The sequence below is a fragment of the Ylistrum balloti genome, unplaced genomic scaffold (genome assembly GCF_031769215.1).
Source record: "Ylistrum balloti isolate Yb309-2 unplaced genomic scaffold, AGI_CSIRO_Ybal_v1 Utg370168, whole genome shotgun sequence".
Taxonomy (NCBI): domain Eukaryota; kingdom Metazoa; phylum Mollusca; class Bivalvia; order Pectinida; family Pectinidae; genus Ylistrum; species Ylistrum balloti.
The window spans coordinates 27,259-44,665 of NW_026782160.1; the positions used below are offsets into that span (position 1 = coordinate 27,259).

Sequence of the window (17,407 nt, forward strand, 5' to 3'; positions counted from 1 at the left end):
TCCCTGAATTATCATTTAACGATAGGTATTGTGTGTTTAACTGCCTTAACCATCTAATTTTGACAAACCGAAAATTGCCAGTAGACCTGCTACAGCAACAATAACAATCGCGTAGCAAAATGTGTATGCAGTCTCAAGAAATGTAGTTTCTTAAAAAGAAAATACGTTTACTCAATTCAAAGCCAAAGTTTTAGGTTACATAATAATCTATGATCCAGTATTTCAAACAAAATTTGGATTTCTTACCAAAGTTTTGCAGACAACTTCCCTAGTAAAATATCATGCTCTGTGTAAAAATATGCTTCGACAATTAGCTCTTACCAGCCAGATAGTGAAAAACTTTCCATAGATCTAGATTAGGATTCGACGTGTACGGAATTTACGCATGCTCAAACAATTTCAGTTCCGGTGTAAACACGTGTGTAAATGTAAACAAGGTTTTTGATCAAAGATTTCCAGACTCAAAATGAAAACCGTCGCATTAATAAGGTAATCAAATCTTGATTGTTTTGCCTTGTTTTACAATTTAGAGCAAAAGACAGTTGTTTCCCCATAGTAAGAAGTATGTTATTTCCCAAAAGTTAAGGTAAAATCAGAAATATATTAGCAAAAAAACTGTTTCTGATATTTTTTGGTACTTTATACAGGAACACACAGGCAGCTAAAAAACAGTAGAAAAAAGACGTTAAATATCAATATTCTGATTTCAGGAAGAATTACAATAAAGGTTTAAACGTTAGATTTAAAGTTTTATCTTTATTTTCTGAAACGCTATATTAGTACATTTGTAGCCGAGCTGGAATAGATCACTTGTCTGCGACTAGCTAGCTTGATTGGTAGAGCATACAACTTGAGTCAAGAGGATCCCGGGTTCTAACCTTGGTCTGACCATGCATTATGCTGCTCCTGTTGTGCCTGTGCATTTTTTTATTCACTCCTGTTACAAACCGTTGCATGTGATTAACCCTTGTTTCATGTAGAAGTATGCTTGACTAGGGGGATTCCCAAACCTGGATTTTAAATATAGTAGGATCTTTGGGGGCAAGGACTAAGAAAAAGGAGAAAGAAATGTAGCAAAACTGGACTGGGTTGAAGGACCCCGATTCAAACCCATCTGACTATACATTTTTCTGCTCCTATTACACTTGTATATGATGGATAACATAATGCCTCTCTGAAATTCATCTTAGATCAAGTGCTACTAGACGAGAAACTACAAGCATGCTTATGTGTGTAGCAAAATGAATTATCACACCACAGACTTGGACTAGATTTGATTTAGATTCAATATGGATCAATAAGCATGGTTGTGATTCTCATGTTATATTGGGGGTTGGGGGAGGGGAGGTGGGTTTGTTTTTTTGAGTTTTCTTTCATTTTTGCCACCATTGAAATCAGATGGGCTGCAGTGTATTCAAGAGAGTCTTAATTTTAGGAGTTTATTGCATTTCTCATGAAAGATTATATAACCTCAAGTGAAGTAAGTAGTTTGATCCTGATTGGGACAGTTTGTGTTTCTCAGAGAGCTGAGTCCAAGGTTCATCATGTGCTATTGTGGTTTTGTCTTTGAACAAACACTTTACACTGCCACTTGTTGTTCAGTGTGTAAGCCACCAGCTACTAACTAAGTACCACACTTCAAAATTACCCTGGCTGTTTACAGAATAAAAACACAAGGTTTTAATACCGTCTCTACCAATAGATGATCGATATGTACACTATGTTGTAAACAAATGAATTCCTCCTTCAGTATACATGAAACACAGAATTGAATACTTCGTATTTTATCAGATAATTTTGCTGATATATTCATGTTTTTACCACTTTTTCTAGTGGCGGCAAGGACAGCTGCTACAATATGATCCAGTGTGTAGCAGAAGGACATGAGATTGTAGCACTAGCCAACCTGAGGCCAGCAGTCCAGGGTAGATAACTACAGTATTTCATTTACTTTATTAAGAGGGTATAAGTGATATGCCTGTATAGGTTTTAAATCCAACAAAAATAACAGAATAATATGTCAGTATTATATTCTTCAAGCTGTGCTATCACATATCACTGCCTGTTTTGGATCTGAGCCTTTCTTATTTATCTATTTTAACATATTTAAATGAGATAACAAGATGACATTCTGCTGTAAACTTAGCATGTAGGTAATTTATGCTGAAGTCAAATGAAAACAACTTAATTATCACATTTTCAATGAAGTACAAAAATCTTGTTTTGAACAAATGTAATGTTTTACTGACACAGATGAGATGGATAGCTATATGTACCAGACTGTAGGACACCATGCTATACATCTGTATGCTGAGGCTATGGGTTTGCCCCTGTTTAGACAAACTATCCAGGGTGTGGCTAAGGAGACAGGGGGTGACTATGTCCCCAACCCCCAGGATGAGGTTGAGGACCTGTTGATTCTTTTACAGAAAGTTAAGGTTAGTGCCTGACACAGATTTCAATTTCTAAACTTTTATCAAGAAATATAGTATGTTTCCAAAGAAATATTTTAAAGATTTATCTCTGTTTTCAAAATGAAGTGAATGGCATTTTTTAAATCTAATATATAGATGTGCTAAAATACTTTAGAGAAATAAGATAAAATGTTTAACATTACCATCCAGAAATAAGCCCATGGCTCCCATGTTCTTTTTATGTATATTGCTGATCAAAAATGTATTAACTAATGCTATTTCAGTGTACCTCTTACTCATCATCAATACTTCAGGGGTTATGATCTCTTGCTCTCTACACCCCTGGAACATGTCATAATGTCGTAACCCCTGGAGTATCGAGAATAATCTGTAACTTTGAGTAAGAACTTCTAATTTGGCATCCTGGATATATTGCAGGTTTATACAATATGTCACTTATATATGTGATTTTGGTTTTCTACAGAAAGAGATTGATATAGAGGCTGTGTCAGTGGGTGCTATATTGTCAAACTACCAGAGGGTACGAGTGGAAAATGTGTGAGTATTTAAAAGACCACTTGGCTTGTTTAAGGTTTAGATTGTAAAATTGAATTCAAAATTATTCATCAATGCTTGATTGGCTGTGACACATCAGAAAAGTTTTAGTATGATCAAATTCGAGTAAAACTTTTTGTTCCTGTGTTGATTATCCAGATGTCAAAGACTAGGCCTTACATGTCTGGCATATCTATGGCGACGGGACCAGACAGAACTCCTCAAAGAGATGATTGACTCTGGTGTAATTGCTGTTCTTATTAAAGTTGCATCTCTAGGTAGGAACCTTTCTCTCTTGACCAAAGTTTAAAGTGATAGTCTTATCAACCACTGGTGAAAGCATCAGATACTTGTGATAGTTTCATCAGGTACTGGTGATAGTTTCATCAGGTACTGGTGATAGTTTCATCAGATACTTGTGATAGTCTCATCAGGTACTGGTGATAGTCTCATCAGGTACTGGTGATAGTTTCATCAGGTACTGGTGATAGTTTCATCAGATACTTGTGATAGTCTCATCAGGTACTGGTGATAGTTTCATCAGATACTGGTGATAGTTTCATCAGATACTGGTGATAGTCTCATCAGGTACTGGTGATAGTTTCATCAGATACTGGTGATAGTCTCATCAGGTACTGGTGATAGTCTCATCAGGTACTGGTGATAGTTTCATCTCCTACTGTGATAGTTTCATCAGCTTCTGGAAATAGTTTCATCTGCTACTGGCAATAGCTTCATTAGCTTCTGACAATAGTTTCATCAGCTTCTGGCGATAACTTCATCAGCTACTGGCGATAGCTTCATCAGCTACTGGCGATAGCTTCATCAGCTACTGGGGATAGCTTCATCAGCTTCTGGCGATAGCTTCATCAGCTACTGGCGATAGCTTCATCAGCTACTGGCGATAGCTTCATCAGCTTCTGGGGATAGCTTCATCTGCTACTGGTGATAGTTTAATGAGCTATCTTTTCAAAATGTCAGTATGTACCTTTGTTTCATTGATTGCTTTTTATAATACATCATACACTTTTTGCATCAATATTTGTCTCAGTTTACAGATATCTGGATGATTTAAGACTTTGGTTTTTGTTTTGTATAGGTCTGGATCCTAAAAAACACTTAGGTAGAACTTTAGCAGAGATGCAGCCTGAACTTCTCAGAATGGTAATTAATTGTTCCTTAGGTCCTGTAAAACCATTTTTCTCCATTAATGATTCCCTTGTTTCTTCTGAACAGAAAATGTATTGTTTTGTGTAAAAGGATTTGTTATTTATTTCAATGCCTCTGTTAAAGATTGAATCTTGGACCCCAAATATACAAGTTTCTTACATTCAACAGATAGAACTGAAGACAAGCTCTTGGGTGATTAATCAATTTTTTTCAGCTGAACAAATCTATGAGTATCAAATTTAGTTATGATTTTCATTTTTAAGAAATCAGTAAATCAATAAAGCTATATGTACCCGGTAGAATGATTCAGAACATTTGTTAATACTTTCAATAGATTGATATTGCTACCCTTGTTTTTTACAGCACACCAAGTTTAAGCTGAATGTGTGTGGAGAGGGAGGGGAGTATGAAACCTTTACACTAGACTGCCCATTGTTTAAAAAGAAAATTGTCTTGTAAGTTTAAAATGTTAACTGTCATAAAGCAGAATCTTCCTTCAAGCCTCACAATTTTGACATATCAGGGCTCTCACACCCCATTTTGGGACTGGGCCCTGGGGCCCTTAGAATTGGGAAAAGTAATGGTGTTTTTCCTTAGAATTGGGAGAACTTGGGGTCTAAATTGTGAAAAAAAGATACTATTTTGCATTGGGATTTCGGCCCCAAATCTGGCAGATCGAGAGCCCTGCATATACTATACCTTAATTATGATCTCTTTATGAAGTTTTTCCAAGCCATAATATACCTGTGGGATATTTAGATAAGTTGAAGAATAAACATATTTCCTCTACTCACGACAGTTAAGGATTGATTGATACCGCTGACACTATAGGTGGCGCTATTTGTCATTTTTGTGATATTACTCCCTGTGATACAACAGGTCTATTCTAACCTCACCTTAACTCAGATGTATTGACTTTCCACAGTACTTTCTTTTAGAAACATATTTTATACTGTAGTTGTTGATTGTATACATACAGAATCCTTTTTCTGTTGTCTTTCTGTACCAAATACTTACTCCAATGAACGCTTCAGCTAAAAATCTCTATATAACAATATATACTGGCACTTTATTCTTAATATTATTATTGATATTATTCAATCTTTATATCACCATATTCCATAGATTTTCATTCATTCATATTATGAGAAGATGTATGTTCACATGTTGATGTATGTTTACAATGTAGATGTATGTTCACATGTTGATGTATGTTCACCTATAGATGTATGTTCACATGTAGATATATGTTCACATGTAGATGTATGTTCACATGTTGATGTATGTTCACATGTTGATGTATGTTCACATGTAGATGTATGTTCACATGTAGATATATGTTAACATGTTAATGTATGTTCACATGTAGATATGTGTTCACATGTAGATGTATGTTCACATGTAGATATATGTTCACATGTAGATATATGTTCACATGTAGATGTATGTTCACATGTAGATGTATGTTCACATGTAGATATATGTTAACATGTTAATGTATGTTCACATGTAGATATGTGTTCACATGTTGATGTATGTTCACATGTTAATGTATGTTCACATGTTGATGTATGTTCACATGTAGATGTATGTTCACATGTAGATGTATGTTCACATGTTGATGTATGTTCACATGTAGATGTATGTTCACATGTAGATGTATGTTCACATGTTGATGTATGTTCACCTTTAGATGTATGTTCACATGTAGATATGTGTTCACATGTTGATGTATGTTCACATGTAGATGTATGTTCACATGTTGATTTATGTTCACCTATAGATGTATGTTCACATGTTGATGTATGTTCACATGTAGATGTACGTTCACATGTAGATGTATGTTCACATGTTGATGTATGTTCATCTATAGATGTATGTTCACATGTAGATATATGTTCACATGTTAATGTATGTTCACATGTCGATATATGTTCACATGTTAATGTATGTTCACATGTCGATATATGTTCACCTATAGATGTATGTTCACATGTTGATGTATGTTCACATGTAGATATGTGTTCACATGTTGATGTATTTTCACATGTAGATATGACTTCACATGTTGATGTATGTTCACATGTTAATGTATGTTCACATGTTGATGTATGTTCACATGTAGATGTATGTTCACATGTAGATGTATGTTCACATGTTGATGTATGTTCACATGTAGATGTATGTTCACATGTAGATGTATGTTCACATGTTGATGTATTTTCTCATGTAGATATGTGTTCACATGTTGATGTATGTTCACATGTTAATGTATGTTCACATGTAGAAATGTGTTCACATGTTGATGTATGTTCACATGTAGATGTATGTTCACATGTTGATTTATGTTCACCTATAGATGTATGTTCACATGTTGATGTATGTTCACATGTAGATGTACGTTCACATGTAGATGTATGTTCACATGTTGATGTATGTTCATCTATAGATGTATGTTCACATGTTAATGTATGTTCACATGTTGATGTATGTTCACATGTAGATGTATGTTCACATGTAGATGTATGTTCACATGTTGATGTATGTTCACATGTAGATGTATGTTCACATGTAGATGTATGTTCACATGTTGATGTATTTTCTCATGTATATGTGTTCACATGTTGATGTATGTTCACATGTTAATGTATGTTCACATGTAGAAATGTGTTCACATGTTGATGTATGTTCACATGTAGATGTATGTTCACATGTTGATTTATGTTCACCTATAGATGTATGTTCACATGTTGATGTATGTTCACATGTAGATGTACGTTCACATGTAGATGTATGTTCACATGTTGATGTATGTTCATCTATAGATGTATGTTCACATGTAGATATATGTTCACATGTTAATGTATGTTCACATGTCGATATATGTTCACCTATAGATGTATGTTCACATGTTGATGTATGTTCACATGTAGATATGTGTTCTCATGTTGATGTATTTTCACCTATAGATATGTGTTCACATGTTGATGTATTTTCACCTATAGATATGTGTTCACATGTTGATGTATGTTCACATGTAGATATATGTTAAAATGTTAATGCATGTTCACATGTAGATATGTGTTCACATGTTGATGTATGTTCACATGTTGATGTATGTATGATTGATGTATGTATATTGATATGTAGATATATGACAACATTTATCAAAATCTGACTGATATTCAAATTGATCTTCAGCTTTACTCTATGACATTGCAATAAGAATTACATCAAAATTACCAAAGAAGGATATGTGTAGCTTAACATAACTCAGTTTTATTGGAAATACATGTTTACAGGGATGATAAAGAATTGGTGATCCACTCTGATGATGCATTTTCACCTGTGGGATACCTTAATTTGAAGACTGCACACCTGGAGGACAAAGAGACAGTCAGTACTCAAATGTAGAAAGATATTCTCTTTCATTTCATCAGCAAGACGTGTGGGTGTTTATTACACCATATGATTAGTGATACATGTGTATCATTACTGGGTCATGTAATTATAGATATATATGTATATTTATTGGGTCATATGATCATAGAAACATGTATGTTTTTACTGAGTCATGTGATTCATGTATAATGCCTTTAATACATTGAATTACCTGGTAACCTGTTGCTTTTTTTATTTATACCATTAATATTGAAATCACAAGTTCAATGTATACTTATGTATATAAGTAAAAAGAAAGGATGGTTGGATAATCAATGGTGAAGTGAATGACATATTATAGATATGATTGCACTAACTACAGGTTCTATTTAATGTTTATAAGATAATCAGTGAGGATGCGTGAATATGTCATTGCTCTAATTTACCAAAAAATAAATCTGATTGCATCAAATTAAGTACATTTACAGTTCATCAACACATGTACCAGGCAATACATTGCATCAAATTAAGTACATTTACAGTTCATCAACACATGTACCAGGCAATACATTGCATCAAATTAAGTACATTTACAGTACATCAACACATGTACCAGGTAATACAAAATGTTACTTGTTACCTAGGATATTGAAATGAGCCAGTATCAGAGGGTTGCAGGTTTGCAATTTAAGACAAGTGGGGATGTATACCAGGACATGCTACAGGAACTGGAGGGCAAGGACGACATGTTACTGGATATACCAGAGGACAATAGGCTTAACACTCACATCTGTAGCAATGATATTCTACCAGGTGAGAAAATTGTCAGGATTTTTCATAATTCATTTTACTTTTTTTAATTATACATAACGTTTAATCAAGTAATATTTAAATTACCCATTTAGGTTTTATTTGAAAATTCACGTGCACTGCAGTCATCTTTAACTATAACATAATTTTGTAATAGTGAAATGCTTTAAAATTTGAAACTCTGTTGGTTTTGAGATTTTCTTTTTATGACATATATATTGAACATTTCAGATGAGTGGCAGCTTTCTATTAAGACAACGGGTAACAACTTGTGGGTGGCAGGTGTGACTGCCAAATGTGACACAGATATACAACAAGCTACTAGGACAGCGATGGACAAGGTCAAAGGTCAGATTTACAGCATTTACTTTAGGCATCCTCTCTTTAGTTGTAAGCTTAACTGATGTGTTGTGAGGATACGAAAGACAGTGGATATCTTGTTTTGCAATAAATGCTGACCGTATGTATACCTGAAGTCACCTGTATGCTGTATAAGGCATGTTTTAGGTTTTTGGATGAAAGGTTATGCTCTATTGTAATCATTTTTCACTTTCTCTAGTTTAATTATCTGTATTTACCGATATAATATATATATGTATACCAGTATGTAAATAAGACTTTTATCTACATTTACTTTTAGCTGCTGTGTCTAGTCTTGGTGAAGGTTGGGATATGTCTAAATTGGCTTTGGTTTGTCTGTATGTGCAGAGAATGGAGGACTTTGCCAAAGTCAACTCTGTTTACAGATCATACTTTGAGCTAAACCCACCAGTCAGGTAAATTGTCAGTCAGCAGATTGATGTAGCCATCATTGTGATCATGATCATCCTCAGATATCTTTATATAGTAGTTTCTAGATGTTTAAAGCATAATATCAAGACAAATAAGTTTGTGTGACTCTTATAGTGAATGGAATGCTTCCTATTGTAATAGGCAGTTAGGTTCCAGTTACAATTATTTTTGCTCTCACTATCTCTTCCATATCTGAGATAATGACAAATGTGGTCCCCTCAATTGGAAAAGAGAATGACCCAATGTTACCTGCCCTCATCCTGAACAGAAGGTTAGAGGATGACCCAATGTTACCTGCCCTCATCCTGTACAGAAGGTTAGAGAATGACCCAATGTTACCTGCCCTCATCCTGTACAGAAGGTTAGAGGATGACCCCAGTTCACCTTCCCTCACTCTGAACTGTAGGTTAGAGAATGACCCCCGGTCACTTTCCCTAACACGAAACAGTAGGTTAGATGGTGACCTGAGGTCATCTCTTAAAATAACTCAATATGCTGTATATTGAAAAAGTGATGTAAACTTATATTCTTCTTCTGTCAATTCCCAAAAAGAGATAATGTTTTGGAAGAAACATTTGATGTTTAGAATTTGTAACTGAGAACATTTTTTGTTTCCAGAGTTTGTGTTCAAGCTTCACTTCCCAAGAATGTTGCCTTACTACTTGACTGTTATGGGTGTAAGTCATCGGATCGCAATACCATGCATGTCCAGGGCATCTCACACTGGGCACCTGCTAACATAGGACCCTACAGTCAGGCTGTCACTGTAAGTTCTAACATAGCACCCTACAGTCAGGCTGTCACTGTAAGTTCTAACATAACATCCTACAGTCAGGCTGTCACTGTAAGTTCTAACATAACATCCTACAGTCAGGCTGTCACTGTATCAGGCTGTCACTGTAAGTTCTAACATAGGACTCTGTAAGATCAACATAGGACCCTACAGTCAGTCTGTCAATGTAAGTTCTGACATAGGACCCTATAGTCAGGCTGTCACTGTAAGTTCTAACATAGGACCCTACAGTCAGTCTGTCACTGTAAGATCAACATAGGACCCTACAGTCAGTCTGTCAATGTAAGTTCTAACATAGGACCCTACAGTCAGGCTGTCACTGTAAGTTCTAACATAGGATCCTACAGTCAGGCTGTCACTGTAAGTTCTAACATAACATCCTACAGTCAGGCTGTCACTGTAAGTTCTAACATAACATCCTACAGTCAGGCTGTCACTGTAAGTTCTAACATAGGATCCTACAGTCAGGCTGTTACTGTAAGTTCTAACATAACATCCTACAGTCAGGCTGTCACTGTAAGTTCTAACATAGGATCCTACAGTCAGGCTGTCACTGTAAGTTACTATAGATTAGTATGGATCATTCAATATTACTATGTTATACTTCATGCTTTAAACTCTGACAATTTTCTTCACAACAGGTCGACAACCGAATCTTTGTTGCAGGCCAGATTGCTATGGTACCAGGGTCATTGAAAATTGTGCAGGGAGGTATTGTTTTTGAGAGTCGCTTGTCCTTGCACCATGTTGGACGTGTCTTGAGTGCCCAGAGTTTAGGATGTGACCTGAGGGATGTGGTTGCTGTGGTCTGTTATATCACTGCACAGAGTTACATGGATGCAGCCAAGCAGGAATGGACCAGAGCTCTAGAGACTTGTCACAAGGTGGGCTTCAGGTTAACTGTTTTCTATGGGTTACTTAATGTTGTATGAATTCACGAATTTGAATTTTCCTCAACTATACATCCAGATAAGCATCCTTTCAGCTGTGAAATCATGTATTGATAAATACAATCAAAAGACAGATTTATTTCTGGAAATAAATTGAGTGATATGAATTGATGTAGAGTACATGTAATTATATAAGAATTTAGAGTTAAAGGTTACAAGGTCAGAGGCCATGGTCACTATTAAGTCCTAATGATTTATTGCACATTGCCTACATTTCCAGTGTGATGACATTGTTGACCATGGAGATGATGTGTCCAGTCCGGCTGTCATGTTTGTAGTCATTCCCTACTTACCACGCAATGCCAAGGTTGAGTGGCAAGTCACTGCTTTCACTCCTGGGACAGAGCTCAAAGGTGAGAGCTTCTCAGTCTCATTAATGAAATCAATCACATTTCAACACACTTTTCAAATGATGTTTAAATAAATTTGAAATTTACACGTAGAATTCTTGAAAATTTAGAGCTTTAGGAGAAAATATTGTACTGCTGGCCAATATAGTAGCTATTCATAGGAAGAAGAATTTCCAGATAATTTGAGGACTGGAAATATATATTTGATTTAACGAGAACAGTGGAGAGTAAATATATGTAGGTATATCATATTCTTACTACATTTTTACAATTTACTTTGTAGAAAAGACAGAGAACTGTAAATATGGGGACTACATCAGTACTGCTAGGTGTGTAACTTCCTGTGGGGATATCCCAGGATTCTCTTGTACAGGATACACAGGTAACTTAGCAATAAAATACAGCTGTCCTGCAGTAAAAATGCAGTTTTCTCCTTAGTCTCTTTTGCAGTAAACACACAACTGTCTTGCAGTAAAAACACAACCATCTTGCAGTGTAAATACAGCTGGCTCATAGTGAAAACACAAATGTCACAGTTAAAAGACACGACTGGAATTGAATATACAAACTCTAACAATATTTGTTCATTTTGGTGATCTGAGGGTTTGCAGATGTAAAGTTAGTTAATCTTATCCGGCTCATATCATTTCTGTCTCACTTCTTATGTTTGCTATTTTAACACCTGTCTTGTACTTACCTGGGACCCCTCTCAAAGCCAGCTGACATTCAGAAAACTCAAAGTATGCAGCAGATTTACTGACTTTATGTTTTCATGATCACCTAGTAACAATCAGAAAAAAACAGACTCAAACCATTTTGTAAGACCACTTACTATCACTCTATTTCCTAAAGACCTTCATAATCTGACAAGTGAATGCCTTTCCTGACTGTTGAATTTAGCATTTGAAAAATCAGCATGCTTCGTACAGCTGTGCATTTAAATATATACATACTTTGACTTTGGCAACAATGTGATAGTAATGTAAAGTTTTGCAAGGAATTACATGCTTAACATTTCAGTGTAGAATATATAATATTCTAGACAACTTTATTAAAAGAAATTTGCATGGATGATCATGACGTCCTAGCTTTAGATTTTACCAGCATCATCTCTTTGTCAATCTGAATGGATTACAGAAACACCACTTACACCTTGAAGTGTTACTAAATTATTTTGAAATTAGTGTTCTCTATCAATGTTCACCTGCTGATTGACTATGTTACTAATACGCCAATCCAAGGTAAATATTGAGATCCTCGTGGGAAAATAAGATGTCCCATTATTCTGGTATAAAATTTTAATCCCCTTTGTGGTCACCTTACCAAGTTACCAGTCAATAGTTAACAACCCCATCAGTTTGATTTAGCAATCAAATGAAACAAATTGATGGGATTCCAGTCACCAACAGTATCATGGTTGACAAAGGGAGGTAACATCAGTCGATATCACTATTTAGAATGAATCGTCCCCTCACATTCTACCTAGAAATTCAGACAAATAATGTGAGTACTGTAAAAAAAATTCTACAGTGCAATATGATGCTTTTGAAATGTAATTTAACTATGGTTTTGACAGAAATGTATGGTCTTGACATGATGGTTTTGACAGTGTAATCTTATGATGTGGAATCTTATGAGTTTTTTGACAGTGTAAAAAAAATTCTACAGTGCAATATGATGCTTTTGAAATGTAATTTAACTATGGTTTTGACAGGGTAATGTATGGTCTTGACTGGGAAATGTATGATGGTTTTGACAGTGTAATCTTATGAGGTTTTTGACAGTGTAATCTTATGAGTTTTTTGACAGTGTAATCTTATGAGGTTTTTGACAGTGTAATCTTATGAGTTTTTTGACAGTGTAATCTTATGAGGTTTTTGACAGTGTAATCTTATGAGATTTTTGTCAGTGTAATCTTAAGAGTTTTTTGACAGTGTAATGTATGAGTTTTTTGACAGTGTAATCTACTATTTTTTAACAGTGTAATCTGCTGTTTTTGACATTTTAAACTTAGGAGGTTTTAACAGTGTAATCTATGATGTTTCAGACATGAAAGACCAATCTCTGCCAGATAATATGGAAAATGCTGTAAGCTGCATGTGTAAGTGCTACCAAGCAGTGACATCATCACTGCATCCATCAGAAGGCTGTGTGCCAACACTGAGGATATTCTACAGGGCATCACAGTACCATTATTCTGAACTCTGTCAGGGTAAGTCACATTCTACAGGTCATCACAGTACTGTTATTCTGAACTGTCAGGGTAAGTCATATTATACAGGTCATCACAGTACTGTTATTCTGAACTGTGTCAGGGTAAGTCACATTCTACAGGTCATCACAGTACTGTTATTCAGAACTGTGTCAGGGTAAGTCACATTCTACAGGTCATCACAGTACTGTTATTCTGAACTGTCAGGAAGAGTCACATTCCACAGGTCATCACAGTACTGTTATTCTGGACTGTCAGGGTAAGTCACATTCTACAGGTCATCACAGTACTGTTATTCTGGACTGTCAGGGTGAGTCACATTCCACAGGTCATCACAGTACTGTTATTCTGGACTGTCAGGGTGAGTCACATTCCACAGGTCATCACAGTAACAAGTCACATTCCACAGGTCATCACAGTAACAAGTTATGCAATGGATTGAAAAATTCAAACTGTCTAGTGAGATACATGATTATAGAAATATTGTACCAAAAGTATGTTAATCTTAGGTCAAGAAAATTGAGTACTCATGAATTGCATTGTTCACACTTCAAAATCAAGTCATGTACATGAATTCAGTTAAAAAAGAAAGAAAAGTCTTCTGCAGTAGAAATAGATTTTTTAAGTAAATTTTCTTTTAATGAGGGTTTGAGTCAATATGAAAGGAGTGTAACATTCCAGCAGCAGATCAGTAAATAGGTTGTATGTTATAACTAGTGAATTGTAATTATTTGATTCCTACACTAATATAACTGATCACCTAGTGTATAACGACATACACAGGTTGGTTTTAATTTGGTATGAAATTGTGCACACCTGTCTTGGTCTTGATATGTAAATATATATTAATTGTCTGTGTGCTTTATTTTCAGCCTTCAGTGCTGTTCTTCATGAAGGAGTGCATGTAAACTTTGCCTTGGTACCAGTGTCTGATCTACTGTCTAGTTCAACGGTGTTTAGTTATTATCAATGATAACAATATTGTCATTTTGCCCAAATAAATGAAAAGTATGTTTATTGGACACAAAATTTTAACAAAGACAATAAATCTGTAAGTGAGGGGCTACAGGCCCTGAATTTGGTATACAGTTGTATACTTGAAGTTTCATGAGCCTAGTTTTAATGCAAGTGAAGTTATGCTCCAGACACAAATTTTTAACAACAGGCAGTAACTCTGTAAGTTTCATGATCCTTGCTTAATTATGGGCAAAGTTATGCTCTGGACAAGAAAGGATGGACGGACAAGGCGGCAACCATATGTCCACCGAAAATTTTCTGGGAACATGAAAATCGGCACAAATACTTTGTATTACAGATCTGCCAAAAGATCCATGAATAATGGATATTTCATGGTGTTTAGGAGAGATAAAAAACAATTTGAAGAAATCCTTGTTTGTAATTGTTAAAGATTAGAAAGGCTAGATGAACTTAGTCAAACTACAAGTTGTATTTTTTAATCAAGCTCACATAGTCTAGAGAGTAAGCGAGCTAAATAAAATTTTATCTGTAGGAGAAGTAAATGTATAGAGGATATTTCTAGATTGAGTGGGTGGAAACTAATATTTTGAACAAGTTTTAACCTCACAAGATTTTCCACACCTTTCATTGATGCCGGTTTCAATATTCCAGCTATGTCTATAAATATATGGGCGCTCTGCCATATAATACAGTTTTACGTCAAAGTCGCAAGTCTTGTTTGTGTAATATTTTAACATTAAATTAGTAAATACACCAATTAAAACATTCATTAAATGCAGATTGATGAGGATCAAGAAATGACTGTATACTTTATAGGGCTATCTGTACCAGAGTTTTCGTTTATGAAGTCTGCAATGCATCTTGAGAAAATGGATATTTTCACTGCAGTTGCTAAAATCTGATTGGTGAAATATGACTCAAAAATATCACAAACTTGTTATCCTCACTCATTAAAAATATTTGAATTATTAAGATGACAGAGCTGCTATCCTTAATGTTGGAACTATTTTCTGACCATCCACAATCAATTGTTGAAAGTGCTGTATTGATACAACTTTCCACTCAAGAAAAGTAGCAATAACCAAGCTTTTCAAGCAAGAGGCCAGAGATGTGATAGCCGATAGAAAAAGCAGCACTTGTTATATGAAACAAGATGGCTGCCATTTTGATTGCAGTATAGTGCTAATTTGCATATCAAGTACCTGAGACTTAACATGACTAATTGATAGAAATCTGGTCGCGATTACTTTTCTTTCAGGAGAAGCAATAAGATTTTTAAGTAGCAGCCATGATAGCCATCTTTGAAGTGGTACAGGTCAGAATTTCATTTACCTGATAGGACCACATACAAATTCATTAGTGAAAGTTGTCTCAACATGGATATGACTATATTAAATGCTGAATTTATTGAAGATTTAGAGATCCTTCAGAAGTTGTCTCTTTTCTTAGTTTATTTAAGAAATAATTTAAATTTTTTGTTGTTTACTGGTTTGTAAACTGCATTTTTTTTTACAGATATTTTCAATGACGCACATTAGCGTGTCATATTAAAATATCTGTAAAAAAAATGCAGTTTATAAGCTACTAGGGTTATTTTGAAGTAAGCCCATCAAACTCTAACTTGCATATGATAAATGCTTCTTTCCATTGATTGGTGTTGCTTTCCAGTGTGAAGGTCAAAGGTGAAAGTCAATGTAAATAGGAAATTTATTGCAGCTACTGTATATTACTCAATTTTTGAAAAACCTAAGATACCCAGGTTATGATCAATGCAAAGTAGCATGCTGAATTCTTTGAAGCTTATACTTAAGGATGTCCACTGCACTTTCAAGACCACATATAAGTGAATTTTTTTGAAACCAAGAAGCCTGGAGATAAATTTTAAATAAATATCTTGACAAATACAAGAAGTGCGTGGATTATGCTACAAATACCAGTCACTATACCAGAACTAAGACAACAGAATTTGTAATTGAAAGCCTGTGAATTATGCTACTAGTGCCAGTCACAATGAGCACTATGATATTAGAATTTGTAATAGACACCTATGAATAATTCTACTAACACCACTGGCTTTGATATCTAAGATCTCAGAATTGGAAAGATCAGAGGTGACAGATGCCCATTTAGCTTAACCGGTGTCTAAGATAATTTTCTCACAAAGACTTCATCAATGAACGATTGTTGACAGTTATAACAATCTACCAGGATAACTTTCCTCTGTCTGATTCTGACAGTACTATATATAGTGATAATCAGAATACAGCTGGACGGCTGCTGGGATCATGTGTTAACAGTTGAGATCTCCATTCTATAATCAGGTAAATTTAATATGTAAATTACTGGGTATGATAATGGAGCAAGGATAAGACATGGAGTATGGTGCTGTCCCTTAGGACAAGCTGGCCAAGGTTTTACATTATGGAAGTCCTCATCTGATAATTTCCAGAATATTATACATTTACTGGGCACTAAGAGACCATAATATTCCACCAATAGTATTGCCCCACCCCAGGGGACTTGGCCCTTGATTCAGGAGAACAAAAATATAGAACTCCACCTTCACACATAATGTCATTTAATGGTTGTTGATGGGTGACATAATGAGGAAGGATATTGTTCGTTCACCAATCCTTTAGAACAGGTGAGTGAGCTGGGCGAGTATGTATGGCCCAAAGGCTACTATTTTTCTCAAATTTGTTTCCACCGAACAATACCTATAACTCGTAACTCATGCTGTTCTGATGCTTACTACATGATTGCTCCACTAAGTATCAACTGATTGTGACAGATCATATTTATAACATTCCTATACTAACATACTTACCACAAGGTTTAGAGAGAGAACACAAACAAAGGGAGATAATCCCTCTGATTCACTTGACTTGACCAGATTAAAATGGTTTGTGCATACCAACCGGGCAATACCATTGACCTGTATTTATATGACTGATGAGCCATCTTCATGCTTGGTTAGGCTGATCCAGATTTCTGTGTCTGGC

At 35.2% G+C, this 17,407-nt stretch overlaps 1 protein-coding gene across 1 annotated transcript; it reads left to right on the top strand.

Moving 5' to 3' along the window:
• The first annotated feature begins 424 nt into the window (after window positions 1–424).
• On the top strand, window positions 425–14,591 carry LOC132551040 (uncharacterized). The gene is made up of 17 exons (XM_060215143.1): window positions 425–489; window positions 1,834–1,925; window positions 2,254–2,438; window positions 2,899–2,972; window positions 3,129–3,247; window positions 4,069–4,133; window positions 4,503–4,594; window positions 7,442–7,535; window positions 8,165–8,333; window positions 8,562–8,678; window positions 8,971–9,106; window positions 9,741–9,888; window positions 10,557–10,799; window positions 11,086–11,218; window positions 11,499–11,597; window positions 13,263–13,427; window positions 14,300–14,591. Exons 1-17 carry the CDS (start codon window positions 467–469, stop codon window positions 14,398–14,400), a joined length of 2,055 nt encoding a protein of 684 aa, XP_060071126.1. The 5' UTR covers window positions 425–466; the 3' UTR covers window positions 14,401–14,591.
• The last annotated feature ends 2,816 nt before the right edge of the window (window positions 14,592–17,407 follow it).

What these genes read in the sequence shown, in the direction of transcription:
- LOC132551040 (XM_060215143.1), top strand. Translation starts at nt 467, where the DNA reads ATGAAAACCGTCGCATTAATAAG. An exon ending in TATTAAAGTTGCATCTCTAG is followed by an intron (nt 3,248 to 4,068) that starts GTAGGAACCTTT and finishes TGTTTTGTATAG; the next exon opens with GTCTGGATCCTAAAAAACAC. An exon ending in AGCGATGGACAAGGTCAAAG is followed by an intron (nt 8,679 to 8,970) that starts GTCAGATTTACA and finishes ATTTACTTTTAG; the next exon opens with CTGCTGTGTCTAGTCTTGGT.